This window comes from Fundulus heteroclitus, chromosome 18 (genome assembly GCF_011125445.2).
Source record: "Fundulus heteroclitus isolate FHET01 chromosome 18, MU-UCD_Fhet_4.1, whole genome shotgun sequence".
Lineage (NCBI taxonomy): Eukaryota > Metazoa > Chordata > Actinopteri > Cyprinodontiformes > Fundulidae > Fundulus > Fundulus heteroclitus.
In genome coordinates, this window is record NC_046378.1 from 31,249,407 (window position 1) to 31,271,956 (window position 22,550).

Consider the following 22,550-nt stretch of genomic DNA (forward strand, 5'->3'; position numbering starts at 1 on the left):
GGATTACTGTTTCTCGCTCTATCTTGGGGTTTGTGAGGCATCCATCAGGCGCCTGCAGGTTGTGCAAAATGCTGCAGCACAACTTTTAACTGGAACAAAATGGTCTGAGCACATTACCCACATCCTAAACTCCCTTCATTGTTTGCCTGTATGTTTTAGGATCCACTTTAAAGTTCTTTTACTTGCTTTTAAGTCTCTTAATGGCTTGGCCCCTCCCTACCCTTCTGAGCTGCTGTGCTTCCATTCACCTGCCCAGTACCCTATAGGTCTGCCAACCAGCAGCTCCTTACTGTCCCTAAATCAAAGCCGAAACTAAGAGGAGACGTTGCCTTCGCTGCAGCGGCTCCAAAATTGTGCAACAATCTGCCAGTGGATGTCAGGCAGGCCTCCTCTCTTTCAGAGGTCCAGACTCTTCTTAAAACTTGTTTGCTGAAGCCTTTTGCACATCCTGAGAGGCTGACTTCATTTTGAATATTTTTTAATTTCCAATTATTTTAGTTATTTAGATTTTTAACTGTTTTTACTATCTTGTTTGTCTATTTTAACTCTTTCTGTGTTTTGTCTATTTTAATTTTACAGTTATTTTCAGCTGTATGTGTACAGAACTTTTGTTGACCTTTGTCCTTGTAAAGTGCTTTATAAATAAATATGGTTACGGTATGGTATAATTCTAAACATGTCCGAATTTGTGTCTGTGAATTTTGTGAATTTGTTTTGAGGAAATGACTATTTCTGGGAGCGGTAATCCCATGCGTTGAGCCTATTCAATGCTCCTGTCCATGCAGAAAACCAAAGCTGACCTTTACACATAGACTGTCATATGTGGGGCCTTCAGGGAATAAGCATTTTGTCTTTGACTTTAATGAAAAGAAGAGCATCTGCTAAGCCTTGTCCATAATCCTTTTCAAAGCAAGCTTTCCACCAGTGACTTTATAAGAACGCTTTCCAATGAGCTCTCCTTTATTGTGGTTATCGGATGCTTTTTAGCAGTCGTGCATTGTTTTTCTTGAATACAATTTGCACCTGTGTTGATCTAAATATTTCAACAATGACTCAGCGTTGTTGTTTTTTTTTTGCCAACCTGATTCCTCTCACATGCCAGACTTTTTCACAGTGAGTTGACTCATGTAGAAAAGTACAACCGAGACTTGCCAAGCGTTTGTGCAACGGTCACACAATATGGAGCTCAAAAAACAGGAAATCAGAAACAGGAAAAGGTCACCTGCGGAGGGGCCCGACGACTTTGAGCTTCTTCCTGACAAGAAGGCCAGACGAATGAGCAAATCAAACAAACGTAAAAGAGGTGTGTATTTTATTTTTCTGCACACATTTGCATGCCAGGTGAAGTCAGGTTTGTTATGTGAGGAAGCCAGCAGCAGAAAAGAGCAGGCGTGCTTGGAATGATGATCATGTAAGCCATGCTGTGATTGGTGATTTGTGCTCCCAGAATGGCAGTGATGAACCACTTACTGCTGCTAATGATCATAAGGACAAGAAAGCCAGACAAAATAATCAGAGCTAGCTCACTAGGGGACAGCAAAAAAAAAAAAAAAAAACCAAGGTAGGAGGGACGTCTGCTCTTATATCCCCTCTGAAAAACACCACCCCTCTTACACAACCCCTGTTTCCTGAGTTTCCAAGTGGAGAATCTGAACCTGATTTAACGCACAAATAATTTAGATGATCAGCTCCAAGTTGTTCAATGATCTCAGCACTCCGGTGGTTTTATTCTCGCTACAATCATTTGATTGATTTTAAAAAAGGGAGACGAAGCATGAAATTAAAGCTCTCGTGAGCTGTCAGCTGCCGTTCACGTTGTTTGTTGTGTTTGTCACGTGAGGACGGCAGCCAATAACAACGGTGTGCCGCGACCGCACGGCTTGTCGTCTGTGTACACACCAACGGTTGATCAGCCGAGTCAAGTTCGCATCAGTAAGACCGGAAACGAAATGTGTGGCCTTTAAAATAAAACGACCGTCGGCTAAGGGGCATAGAAGAGGTTTGGTTGTCCGGCCCACTGTTCTGTGGGTCTGGAGAAGGCTTACTGTTGTTGTTGCATTTCATTTGCAGTCGGAACTCGGAAAGCCTGGCTCCCCATTGGGAAAAGTCAACTGTAAAAAGTCACTATAATTGGACTTTCCCCTTGGAAAGTCGGAAACATTTTTGAAGGCAGGTTGTCTGATCCAATATGGCAGTTCCTCGCATCGACAACAGTGAGCTGTGATGAAAACAGGTTTATTTTACAAGACACCGTTGTAAGAGTGCGTCTCAAATCGATGTTACATGTAGCCGCTGCGCAGAAATTAAGCGTTGTTTGCATGTTGTGAGTAGCTACAGCTTTAAACAACGTTTGTATGAGGTACTAAGAACAAAAAATAACCTATAGCTTTCCTGCCAGTCACCATATTGGAATACTAACCTGTTGTTTTAATTTTGGAACCCTGACTCCTCCGACTGAATGCTAGAGATAGGCACCAGCAACCCCACGACCCCATGAGGGATTAAGCGGTTTGGAAAATGGATTGATGGATGGATGGATGGATGGATGGATGGATGGATGGACTGCTCCGACTGTGTTTACTGGAATGTTGTTTACTTGGATTTACCACATTATCCGCTCCTACTTTTGATTTCCGAGACAACTGGAACCCAACATGTGTCCCCTGAAGGACACGGTGTCCCTAATGGAACATCCTCAGCCTGGACTTAAATGTCTTTTTGCTGCTGGGAGTGTGTTTTCTGAGAGGATGAATTTATGAGAGTTGAAATCAGTCCAAATCAGAGCCAAAGCACCCTGACATGGCCACTGGTGCTCACCTATCATTTCTTGCTTTTAACACACTATTGGACCAGCAAGGTAAGGCAAGAGTATTTCTATAGTACATTTTAGTGGTGGGAGAATGCAAAGTGCTTTACATGATTAAAACATAGGGGGGAAAGGCATAATTAAAGAAAGTTTAAAAAAAAAGCATGCTCAAATTTGACATGCACCAAGACAAAACATATCTCTGTACTTCAGCCAACCGTAAGTTATTTAGGTGACACTTGAAAGCAGATTAGTGACATTCCACTTTTGTCAGTGGAGGATCCACCCATTCTAGACTGCAAACAGCCTAGAGTTACTGAAAGAACGGAGGTATCTCTTGATTTCTTAAGGTAAATGCATGGATGTAACAGAAATATTTAACTCAAAGATGGTTAAACGTAAGGGGGAATCAATGCTTCCCTTTTTAAATCTGCTGCCTTTTGCAGTAAGTGACATTTATTTTGAAATGCACCACAGGAAGTCTCGCGCTGCGCTCTCATCACATTGACGCGCGAGGAGCCCAACATGCTATGGATATGATGCCGTGCTGCGGTTGCGCTCCAGGCGGTCACACTCGCAGGCGGGAGGTGTTCCCTTAGATTTTTGGTCCGCTCCAGCCGTCCGACCCCCCTCGCCGTTCACAATGTTCCCGGCGCTTCTGTGACCGGCACCTGCCTCCCATCCTCATGACGGGTCGTCCATTTACATCCATCGCCCGGTGCTCTGATGGAAGTTTAACTCCGGCGACCTGAGCATATAGGGGCGGATAATTACCCCACAACAACAGTAAGCGAATTTAAGACCGAGTTATTCATTTTTTTTTTAACTAAATCTAAACAATCCAGCATACGAATTTATTTTTTATTTAAGGTAAAATACCTTTATATTGAGAAACATGTGTGCCATTTGGTGTTTATGTTGCCTTTTATTCAAGCTTATAAATCAAATTCAGAAACTTTAATGCATCAACCTAATAATAATGTCCAACTATTTATTTTCAAATGATTCGCATACATTTGTGTGAATAAATGACTGGACTCATAAAACGTCAACTGATTGATTACCTTTATTCCCAGGACGGGCTCTCCCGTCTGGTGCCCTTGAATAAACTCATTATTTATTGCACATTTTAAAAACAGCACCGGCTTTGATGCGTTTTTTTTTCTTTGGAAAAGACCTCTCGTCACATTTTGATCCAATTTAACTGTTCCTGCAAATCAGTTCCTGTTCATTTTCTCAGATGTCCCCCCCCCCCCCCCCCCCCCCTCCCCAGCACATCACAGTGCTGCTTATAGCTGGGCTACCGCTCGGTCTTGCAACCTACACCTAGAATGATTTCAGTTTGAGTGCAAACAGTGTTTAGCTTCCAGTTGTGCCTAAATATCTACATGATGCTTTGAAATCTTATTTTTAATATTCAAAATGACTGATTAGCAATAACCCACCAATTGGCCCCTTCTTCCAACAACTCTGTCTGTCAGGCATTGCATCTGTCCCCTGATTTAATTTTAGCTCCAATTGTCAGTCAGAGCCAGTGCTGTAGCCATCCCAGCTGCTGGTTACATAATGTCAGCTGAGGACTACCACAGTCTCCTGAACAGAAGGAAGAACTTGCATTTTAACACAGATAATATAGTAAACGAGGCCGCATTAAAGCCTCATGTGGTGGATGTTTTACTTCCACTCTGCTGGGATGATGTAAGTAGTCCAGAAATAGGTCTGAGAGAGGGATGCTGGCTAACCTACATTCATACGCAGAGCACAAAGGCAAGCCCCCTGATGCCCACTGAGGAGATGGATCTGACAGTTTTATATAGACAAAAATAGACATTTAATATGTCTCAGCTCAGCCCTCCCTGTGCATATCCTATTTCCATAATGCGTATTGTCGGCACTGTAGCACAGCATAATATAAAATAGCTCAGGCTGTCTTCTTCAAGAGATAAGGAGGAAGATGCTTCTTAGATGGTTTGTTAGATTCCACTGCTGTGATTGGGTTAAATTTATGTGAATTTCTTCACACTGACCGACTTAAAGGAGCTAGACAGGTTCTTGAAATTGTTCAGCTGGAAGGTTTTATTTGCTGTGAATAAAAAGACCGTATAAATATAAACACGAGCCTTTCCTCTTGTAGCCGAATAAGAGGTTATAGAGTGTATAACTGTGTTTTTGCCATTGCCGGGCCCGGATTTCTCCATTGTGGCACCGTAAAGGTATTTCTCATCTTATTTTGTCTTGTCTTGTGAAGGCTGTGTCAGCAGTGAGGGCTTTCCTTTACAGGGTGTTAATAATTGGAGATGCACTGAGCAAATTGGCTATTGGCTGCTGACCAGAATGAGATGAGTCTTCCCTTATTTAGCCCTGATAAGTGGTGATTGTCTGTTAAGAAACTTAAAAAATATATATTTTTCCCCAGTCACTGAATGGACTATGCATAAGAGCTGTCAGTCATTGGATGTTAACACTCATCAGTGTGGATGCTAGTATTAACTGAAGAAGACTCAAGGAGCTTTACGGAGGATGCACAGAGATGTGAGAAGGAAACTGTATTGTTTATGATACGTTGAGGTCTGTTTGCCTTTCATTCAGGCTGCAAGAAAATATGAGAGAGAGCGAGACTCAAAGCAGGTAGCAGGAAGGCCGAATGGATTACAGCTCTCTTCAGTCCTTTTGAGCTTTTGGCCTCTGTTTGTTTTGGAAGGTCCTGAATTTGGAAATGTCTTTTGGAAATATAAGAATTAAGATGAAGGTCTACATTCTCCAAGGAAAACTCAAGGAGCCTGCAGCTTTAGGAATGCTAACCATGCTGACAGTGCTAAAACGCTTAAATGTTGTAAGTCAATTTTGGCATTTTATTTTAAAATAATAGTAAAACATTATTTTACAGTCATTGCTCTTTCACATACACAATGTCACTCAACTCAGCTCATAATATAGCATGAATGGCTGTTTATGACTCTTAAAAAATATATAAGTTAGTTTAATGCTGTACTGGTATCTTTTTATGTGATTGTTCTTAAAGAGAAATTGAAATTGGCCGGAATCAGCATCAGTTGGAAACTTTACAGAAAATATAACCAGAGATCAGAAGTCGGCCACAAAATTCAGATCACTGCATCTTTATCAAAGGAGCATTGCACAAGTTCCAGAGTTTCAGCAGAGGCTTGCCCCCCCCCCCTCTGGTGACAACATGAAATGACACCAGTGTTGTGCACGCACATGGGAGAAGAGGAAAAGCATCTGCCGTTGCAACTGCACTGGTGTTTCGTTTAGAATCGTAACGTCTTCTGATGTAAGACAGTTATAAATATTAAGGCTAGCCCATGTTCTCTCGCTAAAACGTCAATCGTAGCAGAGGCTCAACAAGGTAACTAGGTGAATGAGAGTGCGCTGCAAGTCAAGCCCACGGCCAGAGAATACGACTCTAATCACCCTCTCATGAACTGACTAATGTGACCTATAGAGGAAACTGCGATAAATAGAGCAAGGGCGTGTCAGGGTTTTGTGGATTGAACCCGAATTCAGCCACACACAGAGCCACAATTAAAGAGTCTTTATTGAAGGGATTGAGTAGTGGGATGAAGAACCAGGAGACTGTACTAGACTGGAGCAGGCATGTGATGATGGCTGGAGCTAGAAGGCGGAGCTAAGGCTTGGCAGATGTGAGAAGCAGGCGTGAGGCAAGGACGAGGAACAAACGCAGTGAGGATGCTGTCAGTGGAGTACAGCAGACGATCCGGCAGGGAATGGTAGACTGAGGTAAGTATTTATAGGAGAGCTGGCAGGTGTATTGTGTCCAGGATAATTAGAGCAGCAGGTGAAATAGATCAGGCTTGGAGTGGGACTGAGTAGAGTGAACGGTGGAATGATCCGGAACTGCCCATGGTGAAGCAGGAGGAACTGCTTCACCATGGCTGCTTCACCATGGGAACCCCCCCCCCCCCCCCCCCCCCAAGGTCAGATCCTAGACGACCAAAGAAAAACCAAAACAACACACCCAGGGTGGGCGGAGGGAGGCTAAGGACGGAGAGAGAGAGAGTCCAACAAAAAACTACCCAACCAGGGCGAACGGCGGGAGGCTCGGGTCGGCAGGCCAAAGGGGAAACAAAAGGAATTTCAGGTGGCCGACCAGGGGGTTGATGGCCATAGAAAAGCTCTGGAAGCCACTGCGGAGAGCTGGAGACCACGAGCTGCGGCTTAGGGGCACTGAGAGCGCTGGGGTACTTGAGAGGCAGCTTTGAGCGCCGTCCGACATGTTCCTAGGCCAGCTGAGAGACTGTCCAGTGTGTCCAGGGCTTCCCCCTGGGCCTCCTCTCAGTGGAACACCTCAGCTGACTCCTCTCAGTGTGGAGGGGCAGCAGCTCTAGTCCGAGCTCCTCGCCCTAACTCTAACACCGCTTTTCCATTGACAATTTCCCTTGGCTTGACCCAAATTTCATGACCAGGGTAGGGTGAAGGTAGGAACATAGACGGCCGCTAAATCAAGAGCTTTCCCTCCTGCTATGTTGTCTCTTCGCCAAAATGGACCGGTGCAATCCACTTGAGGCAGGAACAATCCCCCACCCCCAAACTTAAACCCCTCAACTTAACGTGGCAGAGGGATTTGAGTGCTTGGTTGATCCGAGGGCTGTTTACTGGGGCTAAATGCCCCTGTTAGGGTCATACATGATGAGGATGAATCACAAAACATCAGCCATTAATGCCGAGCCAGGGCCCCACCCTGGAGCCAGGCCTGGGGTCGGGGTTGTCGGCGAGCACTTGGTAGCCAGAATGCTCCTTGCTAGGGCTGGACGATAATTACAACAACGGTATATATCGATCAATAGACGTATATCGATGATAGAAATAAAGGGCAAGTAAAAAGTTCAATAGAATAACAGTTTTCCTTCCTTTGGCATTTTGCTACAGTCATTACATCCTACCAACCAATCACAAACGCAGACCCAGGAACGCACCGCCCCCTATGCTCCGCCCCCTTCATAGAGTTGAGAGAGAGCACGTTCTTTTTCATTTTTAAAAAGAAAAAACTAGTAGTTTTGGTAAAAAGTTAGTTGTATAAAGGGTTGAGTTTGAATTCAGTGTCTGTGTGTTCTGAATATAAAAATAGGTCGCTAAGCAACAGCATAAAATGGCCACGGCTGCACTTAAAACACATGTTTTGAATTTGTTGATAATTATCGATATCGATCAATATGATTTATATTTTATCAATATGCTTTTTTTTTTTTTTCTCTATATCGTCCAGCCCTACTCCTTGCGGTACCCGGACATGGAATGTCACCTTGCTGCAGGGGAAGGATCCCCAACTTGTTTGAGAGGTTGAACTTTGCTGGCTAGAAATAGTCGGGCTCTTAAGATATTTGTCCCATCAAAATATTAACGGCTTGATGCTACATGAGTAATATGAAATCTGCCAAGTATTTTTGGAAACGACCACGTTTAAGATCTCTTGGAAGTCGCCATGTGATTGAGGCTACAATTCCGTCACAAGATCAGAACCTCATCAGTTGAATAAGGACGCTGCATCTTGAGACATTTGTTGCCTAAAATATCAATGTAATCCTTTGTGTAATACTTCAAATTATTTGTAGTGTTCTGCTTGAGGGCGCTAAAGCAGAAGCACTGCAGGAACTAAGGGCTGCATTCTAATAAAATCTGTGGACTGCAGAGAGAACTGTGAATAACACAGAGGTCAAAAACACATAATCTGAAAGCGTATGGGTTTGCAGCAGAGGGTCTATCGCATAATAAGGATTTCAATGAAAGCATTACAAGACGAGATATTCATGACAACGCTAATATTTAAGTCCCGGTTAAAATGAAAATCCCAGAATTAAATTCCCTACCAAGTGTGACACCAAGGTTTTTCTGCAGTTGAATCCAGTCGCAGTGAAATACACACAAAAACGACTCATGATGTTCATTATTCTCCTTTTAAAACATCTATTTTGCGTACCTGCGGAAAACTGGAGCTGCTCAGAGCTTCGTTAAACGACTTCTGTGTTTTTCCTAACAAGTGTTCATCTGGAGGAGTGCATCACAGACATGAGAGGGCTGCCTGATGCTGCTGGTACTTAAGGCACACAGCAGAACATTTGGCATTAAATTACCACTGCTGCCTGCACACATGTTTGAGTGTGTCTGCTGATTAAGGCTGCCAGCTGGACCTTAACAAGCATGTGGTGAAAAACACCACCACACTCTTCCCATGGGTTCTTATTTAGGTGTTTTTCTCTCCCAAGCATGCTGAGTAACTGCAGTGTCTTACAAACGTTACACGTTTTTTTTTTTTTTTTTTTTTTTTTTAACGCCACAGCCAAACATTTCAGTGTACTTTAGGGAAATTTGAATTGACAGACTGACACCAAATACTGAAGTGCATATAAGTTATATAAGTTTAATGAAAAACAAAACTGGATTTTTTTTTTTATGTGCAAAATGCTGAGCCGGTTGATGACAAAATACATGGAGGTTACTACAAGGAAATTCTGGAAGAGAGCCTTTTAAAGTGGGAGAGACCTAAGACTTGGACAAAGGTTCACTTTCCTCAAAACCTAAAACCGGAACTCCAGAGAAATGCTTTAGATCAAAGCATATGATGTGTTGCACAGCCTAGTCAAAGTCAAAACCTAAATCTAAATGGGAGTTTTTGGCACGTTTAGAAAATGTATGTTCCATTCAATCTGACTGAGCTTGGGCTATTTTACAAAAGAAAAAAAAAGGGGATGGGGGGAGGGGAAGTATTGTTTTTACCATTACCATTTCTATGCTGATGATTGTCAACTTTATTTGCCAATTGCTAAAAAAAAGCCACTGCCCCCTGACACCCCTTCTTGACTGTCTGGGTGATGTCAAGGCTTGGCTGTCCAAAAACTTTCTGAAGTTTAATGAGAGCAAGACAGAGGTGATGGTGTTTGGAAGTGCCATCACTGACTTGGGACCTTTCAAACATTTTGTGCGTTCCAAAGTAACCTGCCTTGGTGTAACCATAGACGGAGATTTTAAACTGAACGAACAGATGAATAGCATTTTAAAATCGTGTTTTTATCATCTTCGTCTTTTATCTAAGGTAAACCCGTTTTTATCTCCTAACCTCTTTGAGCAGGTTTTACACTGTTTTATTTCTAGCCGTCTGGACTACTGCAATGCACTTTATTCAGGCATTAGCCAACGAGCCCATCTGCAGTTAGTCCAAAATGCAGCGGCTCGTCTTTTAACGGGGACCAGAAAATATTAACATATTACACCAATTCTTGCGTCTTTGCACTGGCTCCCTGTTCGTTTTAGAATTGATTTTAAGATTTTATTGTTTGTGTTTAGAGCCTTGAATGGGATGGCTCCTAAATATATCACTGACCTCCTCCAGATTTATTCTCCGGCACGTGGTCTGAGCTCTGAGGGCCATCTTCAGTTAATAGTGCCTAAGACAAGGCTAAAAACCAGAGGGGACAGAGCCTTTTCTGTAGTTGGTCTTAAACTTTGGAATGCTTTGCCCCTCCATGTACGGACTGCCTCTACGGTGGAGTGTTATAAGTCTCGTCTTAAGACCCACTTTTACTCTTTGGCTTTTAACACCGCTTAGTTGTGTGGTCCTCTGTGTCCTTTTAGTCTTTTTTTTTTTTAAATGTACAGCACATTGGAAACATTGTCTGTTGTTAAATGTGCTATATAAATAAAGTGGATTGGATTGGATTTTAGATAAGCAAGGCTAGTATTAGTAGTTGGGTGGATTGCCATTCTTTGTGTTACATGGCACCAACTACTGTGCAGGAATTGTCCTGGTGCTGTGACATTTCAATCATTGTAGGTGACCTATCAGTTTCAGGGAGTTCCAGTGCCCCCTCCCCTCACCCCCTCTAGCTCTGCCCCTGACTATATTTGATGGTTTAATGAGTTATTTTGATCTTTCAGCCATGAAGCTGTGAAGCTGCAGGAGGCAGCCCGGACAGACATGATGGAGGAGGCTGCCAGTCAACTGGAGAGGGACCATGTGCACAGCGTCTATGACAAGATCGCTCCGTATTTCAACGACAGCCGCTACAAAGCCTGGCCAAAAGTGCGACAGTTCCTGCTGGACCTGCCTCTGGGGAGCATCGTAGCCGACATCGGTGGGTGTCACCTCCAGCCATTAAATCTTGCAAACGTGGGGACACGTGATCATTAAGACACTGTCCTTTCTTTGGGTGTATTCACACCCTTTAAAATGTAGAAACACAACAGCCATTTTATACCTCGTGTAACACGATTTTATACTCGTGTGATATGACTCCCGGTGTTTTCAAGACCATTTCGTCCTAACTGAATGTTGGCAGGCTGTGGCAATGGCAAATATCTCCACATCAACAAGGACGTGTTCAAGCTGGGCTGCGATGTGTGTCGCCCCCTGGTGGACTTTGCTTGGAGCCAAGGACACGAGGTCCAGATGTGCGATGGGCTGCGCTTGCCTTACAGAGACGGCTGCTTCGACGCCGTGCTCTCCATAGCAGGTAACGGACACACCCCGTACAACGAGGGCCGGCCCCGTTGATTGCTCCCTCTGTATGCATGAGCTCAACATCTGCTGCTGCCATTTGGTGTAAATTTCATTACCTCATCTAATGATAAACATCAGTTTACAACACCGTGTTGCCATGCCAGCAGTGTGAAATAATTCATGTGTCTAACAACGGTGTAATATTATGCTCAGATAGGGGAGCAGCCAACCATGCAGTGGCAGTTTATCCTCTCTGCACATGGCACGCTTGGTTTCCTACTAGAGCTGACTCATAATGGATCCACTAGGGCACCTTGCAAAAGTATTTACCCCTTGACCCACTGAACTTTTTATATTTTGTAAAGTCACAGCCTGTTTGAAAAACGTCATTGTTTTTTCATTGGGATTTATTGTGCAAGACCAAAAGATATGAGTGTATGAATGTGAAACGGAAGGAAAAATCACTAGTTTTCAAAATAAAATAAAAACTGAAAGTGTGGCATGTATTTGTATGTGTTGCCCTTTAATCTGATGCTCCAAAATAAAAGCCATCATTCATGCTTCCATCATCCAAAAATGGAAAGACTATGTCACAAGAGGCATATTTATATTTTTTTTTAGTTTTTTCATGATTTTCAAAAAATATATCTTGGCTTTTGCAAAGAAAAACGCGGGCAAAAATATCAACATCATGATGTGCAAAACTGATAGAGACATGGTGTAAAAGGTGGTTCTTCAGAGATTGTAGTATCAGGGATGATGACAAAGACACAAAACACTTTATTAATAATAAATGTTGAAAACCAAGTGTGATTTTCCTTTCTCTTCATATTATTATTATTAGACTTTGTGTTTGTCTATCACATATGCCAGTACATATATTGAAGTTTGTGGTTGTGGGTGTGAAATCTTTTCCAGGGCGCTGTAAATACTCACCTTCTATCCTTCACAATTCTAAAAAAAAAAAACTATGTCTGTGTTTTGTTCAGTCATTCATCATTTTTCCACCAAAGAGCGTCGCATACGGGCAATAAAGGAGATGGCTCGCACCCTGCGGGTTGGCGGACGCATCATGATCTACGTGTGGGCCATGGAGCAGAAACGGCGGAAGTTCGAGAAACAGGACATCTTCGTTCCCTGGAACCCCAACCCTCACTCGGCATCCGGCTTCAACGGAGACGACGGCAGACCCAGGAGACGAGCCACGACGCAGAGCGTGAGCGAAGCCATGGACGGCACTGAAAACCCCAGGAAGATCAGAAGCACGTCCTCGGTGGCGGACGAAGAAGACGTGGCCCAGACGGTGCCGCAGCAGAGGACGCAGAGACCGTGGTTCTTCTCCAGGTCGCTGGATTCCGTGTTTGACTTTGGAAGCTTAGCCATCTCCTGGCCGTCCTCCAGAGACCTGAGACCGTTATCATCGGCTACAGCTGCGAATGAGGGGAACAAGCCCAACCAGCGAGCGAGAGGGCGGGGCCTCATCAAGCAGGTCTCCAGCTTCTTTTCCCCTCCGTCGGTGATCGGATCAGAGGAGGACGTTTTTGACCCGGACACAGACAAGCAAAAAGGTCAGAATGATTCAGAAGCCCCTAGTAACCCGACTAACGGTAGTAGCAAAGAACATAAAGGCGTCTCGGTATCTTTAGTGCAGGAGTGTGGCTCACTTGCTCTGCCAGATCTTATTTCCTTGCAGCAGGAGCACCTGAAGCAGTCCGAAGATCAACGGGTCAGGGGGCCCTTAGGAAGAGAGCATCAGGAAGGCACCCAGAGCCCCGAGGGGAGCGAGGAGCATGCTGAAGCTTCCTGTCTGAGGTACTATCACGTCTTCAGAGAGGGAGAGCTGGCAGAGCTGATAGAGCACCACGTTGAAGAGCTCCATGTCCTACACGGGTACTTTGACCACGCCAACTGGTGTGTGGTGGCAGAGAAGGTCCAGTTATGGAAAATCTAAATTTTTAACTTATCGTCTTTCGGCCTACATTTTAGCACAACACCCACACACGTTAACGTTGGACATTCTAGGGAGGGAAATGTCTGTAAATGTGCAGCTTTAGCTAGTGTCGGGGTTCTGACGCCCAGTTCAATCCCTCTGCTGAGAAAGGTATGTTTTTACACTTTTATTAGAGCTGATAAAGATGCGTTCAGTAAACTGTCTCAGCTCAGAGGATATCAATGCGTTACGATGGCCTACTGCGTGATTTAAAAATCACATTTTAAGTATTTATTCTGCAGAAAGCAAGACAATGAAAGCAGTAGCCTTGTGTCTCATCTGGCGATTTGCTTCTATTATTTTTTTAATCTTTTAAAAAGAACTTGTCTTCAAAGGGAGATGTTGATGATTGCACTGTTTTCCTGTTTGGGCTTAAAAGCCACACTGACAGTATGAACTTCCATTGGTTTTGGGATTTTAATCATTTTATTTCTGTGGTGATCTCTTAATGTCCGCCTGGTTTATGAAAACATGTTTGTTTTTGGTTTTTTTTACCTCTGAGTATGTAGAGCTAAATGAACAGCAGGAATCGGTTAGTTTTCTCTATTAGACGTTTAATAAATGGCTAATTCAGTGCCTAACAAAAGTATTAATATTCCTTTAACTTTCTCTAACTTTGTCATGTTAGCAGCACAGACTCTGATGCATTTCATTTTGATTTTTATGTGATAGTGCATTTTGTTTAAATGAAAAATACCATTAAAATTTGGACACTGTGGCATCCCCATAGCATGATTGAGCCACCACCTTGTTTCACCAAGGTGGATATATAGTGTATTTAGTGCGCCGTGACGTGAGAGGTTCAAAGTTTGGGATACTGTTTTATTATCTAACCTTGCTTCCAACCTGCCCAGAACTTGATCTCTTCATGATACTGTTTATTACCTAATGTTTTCTAACCAATCTAACCTATAATGCTTTCACAAAGCTGTATTTATACTGTGATTACATTATGTAACTATGAAAGGTGTTTATTACATATGTAAATTCTTAAGGTAATCAATTCCCTGGATCTATATTATTAATATATTATTAAATGTGGCTTAATACAAATGCAAGCCACAAAATCTGCCACTTTGTAGTGATCTATCACATGAAATCCCAAATAAAATATATTCAGAGATGTGCTTTTAATGTAGAAAAAAGTGGATAAAGTTCATGGGGTGTGAATACTTTTTGTAAAGCATTGTAAGTCATTTCTTTTAAAAATAGTGCTCTGAACGGTTTAGAACATGTTCTAAAATACTGGTGTTTCCTGTGAGTGTTTCATGTTAAAATCAGGAAGAGCTGCATAATGTCTCGTAACAAGCTGAAAGTACCGGCCGTGTGTTTCAGCAAATAAACTGCCTCATTTACTGTGAATGAAACATTGCACTGTACCACTAATATGTTGCTGCTTCATGTCAGTACATGGCATACAAATGTGACACTAAAGTCCAACTTTGTGCTTATCTGTGTTCATTGTGCCAAGAAGAATGCGTTTCCTTTTTTAATAAAGTGTGTGTGGACCAATTTTTCTTACGTTTTACAGGTACCTCAGTGTCTCATGATTTTAAATGGTTTTTTTGCTTATTCATTTTTTTTCTCCATAATTTTTGTGTTGCAATTATTGACGAAGCAATTTACCTTAACACAAGAAAAGAGACGATCACAACATTCATTCACAAATATCTAATATCTAATGGAGTTCAGCAGGACTTTATATAAGGACCCTTGCCTTTTTATAGTATGTGTATTTTATCAAATGCTGAATTCCAATTTTCTGTTAGGTCTTCATCTCCACCAGCGATTTAAACACCAATACAAAAAACTGCCTTTGATAATAAATTAGTTTAGCACGAGTTAAGACTAGATCAAATGAAGGAAAGACTAACTTTGTGATATTCTCAGATGGCAGAGTTGTTCCAAAACATCTTAAGCGGTCAAGAAGTTTGTACCACGGGGCGGTCGTATATTAAAACCTGCATATTTAAACTATAAAAATAAATAAATTTACATTCATGTTGAAAAAACATGTCTTTCTCTGTTTATGAGTAAACATAACAGCTATTTTGCAAATATCTGTCCTCAGAACAGAATAAGAACAAAAAAGACTTTTAAACAAGCAGCTTCTTTCCTAGTATAATGTACAAAAAGACCTGAAACTGTCTGAACTGGTTACCACACAAAAAAAAAATCACATCCGTTTTAATGAAGAAAGACGATTTCACACCCTTAACGTGACGGTTTTTGATGTTTCTTTCTTTTGATGTTTCTTTTGTATTGTTTGGCTGCTCATTTGCTAATGCTATAAATTAATTGTAGGTTGTATTTCATTTGTTAAATGTTTACTGCCATTGTGGCCAGGTCTGTCTTGAAAAAGAAAATATCCTTAATAAGATCGTTTTACTTAAAGTCTGAGAGAGAGTTGACGAGAACATTTGATATGTTAATAGTTATAGCTGAATAAAAAATTGCTGTATTTCTGGAGTTTGTTTGCTTTACACATTATGATTTTCTCTTTTTTTAGACCCAATTGTGCAGTGTCTATGGTCTAAAAAGTGCAAAATGGAAATTAACATTTCCCTTCGTGCTGCACGGCTAAGGAATTTAAACGAAGCAATAAAATTGCACTTGAAGAGCAGACTTTAAGTATTCTGAGTTAATGACTTAAGCCTCGGGCTTAGGGACATCCCATTTCTGAGTTTCCTTTTTGATGCTTAGCCAGGCTTCATTTAACTTCTGGGGCATTTAATTAGAGTAAGAATGCCTTTCAAGCTATGGTTTGGGCCATGATCCCTCTGTAATGTGATGCTGTAAATATATCTATATTCTCACCAATTAAAGTTTGATAAGCATCTTTGTCATTAATGCCATATTAACGCTATCTTTCATTCTCCATGGTTATCTTCCTCCATTAAGCTGGTATAGGCTTTGGTCTGTCTTTTTAAAAGGTTTACACAGAAGTGTAATCTGGAATCTTGGGGGGGGGATGTGAACGTGAGGAGAAATGTAAATCCTCTGGAAAAATGACTATTTAGACTAAAGTGTTAGCTGTTCATTGTACTTCCGCTGCTCACACGTATAACTTTGAACATGGCTGAGAGTCACAAGAAGCAAACCACGTTCAAGTTTATAAGGAGAAGAGGGCAGTCAGAGTAAGAAGAAATAAGACGAGAGTAGATTTGGGAGATTTTTTTTTACACAATACCCCAGAGGAGCGGAAGAGCAAGTAAGATGGTCTTGCACATGCACAGTTATTCAAACAGGGAAAAAATTGCATGAAAAGCATATGGAGATTTTCACAGAGGCAAAAAACCTTCAGTGGAAATAGTGGCGTTACTATATTGAATTGTACCAAAATCCCAATATCCTATTCTTTCCAAGACTTTAAAAAATATTTTTTGCTGTCATTTTAAGAATGTGCCATTGAAAAGTAAAGAGCATATTTTTTTATTAAAAAGAGCACATTTTAATCACAGGAAGGTTGCCACAGAAGTGAACAGACACATTTGTTTCTTTCCTAATTATCGGTTCACAAAGGTCACAGTTCTGAGGATCCACTTAGTTCAGGACCTGGTTTTACATCCCACACTCCCTCCAAACCTGAATAAAGGACAAGACAAATGCAATAATCAGTCACTTTTTCAGCTAAATGATCCGGAATGAAGGGATGTGTTTAACAAGCTGTAATTATTTTACCTGAGTGGCTGCCCTGTGGACGATGGAGTGTCTGAGGGCCAGTTTGTCGATGTCTCTGGAGTATCCCCCACCAATAACAGTAGCGATAGGAACGCCTCTGCTCACCACAGTCTTTATCACATAAAGATCTCTCTGGTAGAGCCCTAGAAGAAATATTCCAGCCTCTGAAACTCTTCAATAGAGATGCGGTGAGAAATCAGCTGATTTTTACCATAGCCGTCCGTGATGATTGATCGGCAAAAACTCAAACATCTGATTTTTTTTTTTTTCAAGATTCAAGTAGCTTAATTGTGATTATGTGTTACCAAAATGAAAATTTTGGTGGGGCAGACGGCGGCTCAGAATGCAATTAGAATTTCAATTAGTGAACAAACCATTTGCGGGTGCTAACAGGTTGCACCAACAGCGACACTATTTTCAATATAGCGTAGTTATCAGACTATAAGATGCACTTAAAATCCTTAAATTTTCTCAAAAATTGATGATGCGCCTTATAATCTGGTGCATATGATTTCCATTGGGCTTACTGACTGATTTTTTTTATGTGGTAAAATGCGCTCAAGCATCTGTTAAAATGTGTAAGTACGACTTTGGTTAGCATTATGGTACACTGTGTCACTACCTGATCGGACCTCTAGTTGTCTACAAGACTGCCTGACTGTAATGTTTGAACTAGAAATGCATTCACGTAAGGCAGCCCGTGCCCAGAGTACGCCCTAGCAACAATAAACCAAGTTAATTAAAAATAAAAGTTAGGTTTATTTTGGCCTTATGTTAGAAGCAGGGCAGTGTAGTCCAGCTACTCTGTTCCAAGCTGTGTAAGTGGCGGAGCGGAGTGATATTACACAATGCACCTTATAATCCGGTGCACCTTATGGTCCGAAAAATACGGTAATTTAGATGCTTTAAAATGAAAACACGCAAAGCACAGAAGTTGTAAGAACATATTTAGCATTAAATGGCATTTTCTGCAAAAAACATGGTGGCTATTTTGTTTGCATCAGCTTTGGTTCCTTCGTGCCACATTTTTCCTTTTAGATACAAAATGTTGCAAACGTTATTAGAAAGCTGACCCTTTGGAATGTCTCAGGCAAAGGAGCTAACTGACCGGCAGCCGACTTCAGCCAATGGCAGGAAGGCCGTACATACTGTATTACAGCAAAGTTGTTTCATTCTACATATTAAACTAGAATGCTAACAGTGCTAATTGTTAAGCAACCTAAGATGCTAAACACAGTTTAAAAAGTTAACCCTGAAATCATTCTGTCATATTAAATAAGTAAAATCCTGTTTTACAGTGAAGTCACCTCTGCTCCTAGGGTAAATAATGAATGACCCCTCATGGCAAGAAGGCTTGAAAAAAATAATCTGAATGCTGTTTTAATATCTTCTTATGCTAAAAGTCTGGACGAGAAATAATTGGAATCCGGTACGAGTGGTAGCGGCAGGTCAAAACTCTACAAAAACAACCAGAACGAAAAATGATCAGTGCACCTCTACTGTTTCAAACGTGAACAATACACAGTGTGCAGATAAAATTGGTTCAGCCTTTTTCAGCATTTGCTCTCCCATTTTTTTGTACTTCAGAGCAGAGGATTTTTCCACTGGAGTAAATGGGCTGTCACAGCTGAATATATGCAGAAATAAATGCTAGCGCAGCATCAGCCCTCAGCTCTCACTGGGGCTATTTTTGCTATAAAATGTGTTTTATTATCCATAGCAGCAACAATCATGAAAAGCCTCAACTGGATCGCGACAATTGGTTTACAAGTTTTCTAGCTACCTTTATCTGACCCTCTGACGCTTTAAAGCTTTTTCTGCGGCGAAGCATAAAATGAACTTGAACTGCAGCCTGCTTTTTGTGTTCTCGCTTCCTTCTGAACCATGTCAGCACTGCTGTGTAAATGTGAAAATAGCGTCAAGCTCACCTTGGTCCGTCAGACGGAGTCTTCCGAGCTCGTCTTCCCAATGCGGATCAACACCAGCATCATACAGAACCAGGTCTGGGCGGAAAGTCTCCAGCAGCCAGGGCAGGTGCTCAGCCACTGTGGAAGACAGAATCAATAAGCTGGAAGGTAGTTTATTCAAAATATGACCACATATACGCAACGATATGAACTCAAAATCTGCGTTTTTGTCGTAATTTCAGGAACATTCCAGATTTTCCGCATCCCGACAGAAACACGTAGGACCATTGCAGAATTCATGATGTGTTATGGTGGTCGTTGCATCATGCCTGTGGAGAGGTACTCCTTATCTTCCAGCCCATCCTCCACGCTGACATCCAGGTCACTCTCTTGTTTGCGGAGGGGGAAATTTTTCCCACAATGCACTGAAAACGTAAACACGGACGGCTCCTCTTTAAATATGAAAGCAGTGCCGTCGCCCTGCAGGACACAAGACACGGGTTAGTTGAGTAAAAGTCGATCGCAGAGGTAAAAAACGACTGCTGGGGTTCACGCGGAACGGCTCCACCTGATGCACGTCTAAATCCACGATTAGGACCTTTCTCTTCCTTGACGAGCTGTCCATCAGGTATTTCCCTGCAACTGCTAAGTCGTTGAGGAGACAAAACCCCGAGCCGTAGCTGGGAAAAGCGTGATGGGTTCCACCCGCCGTGCTGCATGCCAGACCCCTCTGTAGCGCGACTTCAGCAGCAAGAACGGTCCCACCTACGAGGAGAAGCAACGTGAGCTTAGAGAGTAGAGGGTCTGGTTAGGTAGTCAGGTCTCCCGCGCAAAGCCCGTTCCTCTTACCGGTTTCATATCGACACCTTCGCACGATGCCCTCGCTCCACGGAAAGCCCGTCCTCCTCTGTTCTTGCTCGTTTATTCGCCCACCTATGAAGTCGTCCAGGTAGTCCTCAGTGTGCACGCCGCTGAGCAAGTCCTTCGAGGCAATCTCAGGCACCCACACCTACTGTGAGGAAGGAGATCAACATTAACAGGTAATTGCATTTTATTCACTCTTTTTAGGTTGGGGACTATTTTCCATGCAACTAATTTACATCGCCTTGCAAAGCGGTGTTGCAAAAGATGTTGCTTGAATTTGCATTCAGCTCCTTAATTTGGTGCTTTGTAGAACCACCTTTAACTGCAATTACAGAAGAAAGTCTTATAGGGGTCATCTCCACCAGCTTTGTGCGTCTAAAGAACAAAATGTCGGTCCATTCCTCTTGAAGAGGAAAAAAAAAGTCAAGCTCAGATTGTCTGGAAAGCACCTGTGGACTTTTTTTAACATCCTGCCACACATTCTAAATTGTTATTATATGTGGAGTTTGACTGGGCCATGTTAACCCTGCCATTCGATTGTAGCTCAGGCTGTGTGTTTTGGGCTCTTGTCCTGCAGTCTTAAGCAGGGTTGCCCTGAATTTATCTCCATTCATCCTTCCATTAACTCCTGACCATATTTCCAGTCCCTGCTGAAGAAAAGCATCCCCATAGCACGACGCCCCCACCACCATGTTTCACCATGGGGATGGCATGCTCAAGATGAGATGCTGTGTCAGTTTTCTGCCTCACAGTGTTTTTTTTTTTAATTAAAGTTTGTTTTTTTGGGCTCATTTGACCAGGGCACCTTCTTTCATATTTTTCCGACTGTAAGGAAATGTGGTTTCCTGACTTTAACTAGTAGTAGCCAGAATTTTGGTTTCGACTTGAGTCAGCTGGCTCAAACAGGGTAGAGTGTAATTCAATATTTTAAGATAATAATATAATATATATATGTTTGAATGCAACAAATTTGAAAATGTTTGATAGCCGTTTACAGGAGGCTGCGATTTAGCAGAGAGGTAAAGCCTTCCATTTTTTTCCACTTCCACTTTTTTTGTTTTGGTCCACCACAATCGATCCCAGGAAAATACAAAGAGGTTTCGAGAAAGGCAGAATGTAAAAGAGCTCCGGGCATTGTGTTCGTCTACCACATTAAAACCCCAGTAAAATGGTGGGTGTAATGTGACGTAAATGTGGATCTCAAGAGTTATAAGAACTTTTGCAAAGCGTTGCAGCTGTTAACTCTGTCAACTATGTTCTCTGTGGTATTTAGGCACTTTGTTACAAGCTCTCCGTGGTAAATATTTTTTTTTATTACAAATTGTAATACAAAAAGATTAAAAAGCTAAAAAAAAATGCATACAAAATATATGGTGGCTGCAAATGAGCAACCAAGAACAAATAACTGTAGTAGATTTTAACAGTGGTTCTTTACCAGGTGATCTGAAATGTGTTCACGTCAAACTTATAGGTTTGTGTAACCTTTTGTGTCTAAACCTTAACAGCAGCACAGAATAATAATAATAATAATAATAATAATAATAATAATAATAATAATAATAATAATAATAATAATAATAGGTACATTACACATCCCTGGGAAATTAGTGGGAAAAGCTGCTAATTCCTAAAGAAAATTATAAAAAAGTACGCTACAAAAAAAAAAGAAAAAAAAAAAGCCTGGTTACCTAATAAGTCACTTTGTTTTGAGGGAAAAATAAAACATATGCATACAATAACGTATCTAGAGTTTTATGTACTTGTCACCTGCTTGTCAGTGATGACCTGGTCCTGAAGTAAACAGTGCAGGACCCGGGGGAACTTGGCCATTGGGAACCTGTGGTTGGCTGGAAGCTCGCACACATACTTGCTGTGATGAACTATTGGCAGTCCGCTGGATTCGGCTCGGACCTGCGGGGCGAACAGGGGCGAACAGGTTAGGAAGCAGACAGACAGGCTCAGGTCGTTTGGACGCAATGTTTGCGGCAGTCTTCTTACTAGTTCCGCATGGAAACATCTGCCCGTGGTGAGAGCGACCCCAAGCAGCCCGACTTTGCTGCGGCGGATTTGGGAAAATATTCTCTTCATGCAGGTCATTTTCTTTTACTAATGTTGAATAACAACCACTTACCTAATGCTGGGAGTTTTTTTTTTTTTTTTTACTCTTTTTGCTGCTGCCATCTTCAGGCACGGAGTACAAATCACGCTAAGGGCGAGTGTCTCGATGCCCTGTCGCCCTCTACTGTCTGTTGTTGATCACTACAGAAGCGCTTCACCGAAACGTTTTTATTTTTACGAGTTAAATTGGTCAGTTTCTTTCAGTAATTATGTCATACAGAAGAAAAACATGGCCGATGTTGATTAGTTTTATTGAGGAAATTTTACTTTAATATATATACACTGTATATGTATGTATGTATGTATGTATGTATGTATGTATGTATGTATGTATGTATGTATGTATGTATGTATGTATGTATGTATGTATGTATGTATATATATATATAATCTATTGGTCAAGTGTAGGACCCACGAATCTAACTCTGGAGTCTTGGAATTTCTCAAGTACAACAATAAGAAGTGAAGAATAGAAATGTAGAGCTAAAGCTTATTTATATGATTTTTACAGACTTTTAACACAAGCGTTACACAAAATTTTACCCTGTAAATAAGTGAAGTCCCACTGAAATAGCAAAAATATATCCCAAATAAAATATTCTGATTCTGATATTTAACACATCTGTTTATTCTTTAATATAGCACAGTGGTGTAAGTGGAGAAAAATATACAACGTTGGACAAGTAGCTATAACCCTTCAACTTTTTTCTT

General features: G+C 41.7%; 3 protein-coding genes across 3 annotated transcripts in view; 2 read left to right on the plus strand and 1 right to left on the minus strand.

Moving 5' to 3' along the window:
* Positions 1-3,321: 3,321 nt before the first annotated feature.
* Positions 3,322-16,124, plus strand: trmt9b (tRNA methyltransferase 9B). Its single transcript, XM_012852483.3, has 4 exons — positions 3,322-3,592; positions 10,718-10,914; positions 11,119-11,292; positions 12,269-16,124. The coding sequence occupies exons 2-4, from the start codon at positions 10,758-10,760 to the stop codon at positions 13,228-13,230; spliced, it is 1,293 nt and encodes a 430-aa protein (XP_012707937.2). The 5' UTR covers positions 3,322-3,592; positions 10,718-10,757; the 3' UTR covers positions 13,231-16,124.
* A 561-nt stretch (positions 16,125-16,685) lies between these two features.
* Positions 16,686-22,015, minus strand: hdac12 (histone deacetylase 12). Its single transcript, XM_036149663.1, has 8 exons — positions 21,720-22,015; positions 21,489-21,632; positions 19,707-19,866; positions 19,426-19,622; positions 19,187-19,337; positions 18,879-18,995; positions 16,951-17,093; positions 16,686-16,854 (listed from the first exon to the last, which is right to left on the minus strand). Exons 1-8 carry the CDS (start codon positions 21,816-21,818, stop codon positions 16,831-16,833), a joined length of 1,035 nt encoding a protein of 344 aa, XP_036005556.1. The 5' UTR covers positions 21,819-22,015; the 3' UTR covers positions 16,686-16,830.
* stard13b (StAR-related lipid transfer (START) domain containing 13b) overlaps positions 19,776-22,550 on the plus strand; it is a 111,358-nt gene continuing 108,583 nt past the window's right edge. Inside the window, exon 1 of the mRNA XM_036149660.1 lies at positions 19,776-19,897. The gene's annotated coding sequence lies outside the window, so the exon portion shown is untranslated. The remainder of the gene's footprint in view (positions 19,898-22,550) is intronic.

What these genes read in the sequence shown, in the direction of transcription:
- trmt9b (XM_012852483.3), top strand. Translation starts at nt 10,758, where the DNA reads ATGATGGAGGAGGCTGCCAGTCAACTGGAGAGGGACCATGTGCACAGC. An exon ending in GAGCATCGTAGCCGACATCG is followed by an intron (nt 10,915 to 11,118) that starts GTGGGTGTCACC and finishes GAATGTTGGCAG; the next exon opens with GCTGTGGCAATGGCAAATAT. An exon ending in CGCCGTGCTCTCCATAGCAG is followed by an intron (nt 11,293 to 12,268) that starts GTAACGGACACA and finishes TGTTTTGTTCAG; the next exon opens with TCATTCATCATTTTTCCACC.
- hdac12 (XM_036149663.1), bottom strand. Translation starts at nt 21,818, where the DNA reads ATGACCTGCATGAAGAGAATATTTTCCCAAATCCGCCGCAGCAAAGTC. An exon ending in AGGTCATCACTGACAAGCAG is followed by an intron (nt 19,867 to 21,488) that starts GTGACAAGTACA and finishes TCCTCACAGTAG; the next exon opens with GTGTGGGTGCCTGAGATTGC. An exon ending in TCCACAGGGCAGCCACTCAG is followed by an intron (nt 16,855 to 16,950) that starts GTAAAATAATTA and finishes TCCTTTATTCAG; the next exon opens with GTTTGGAGGGAGTGTGGGAT.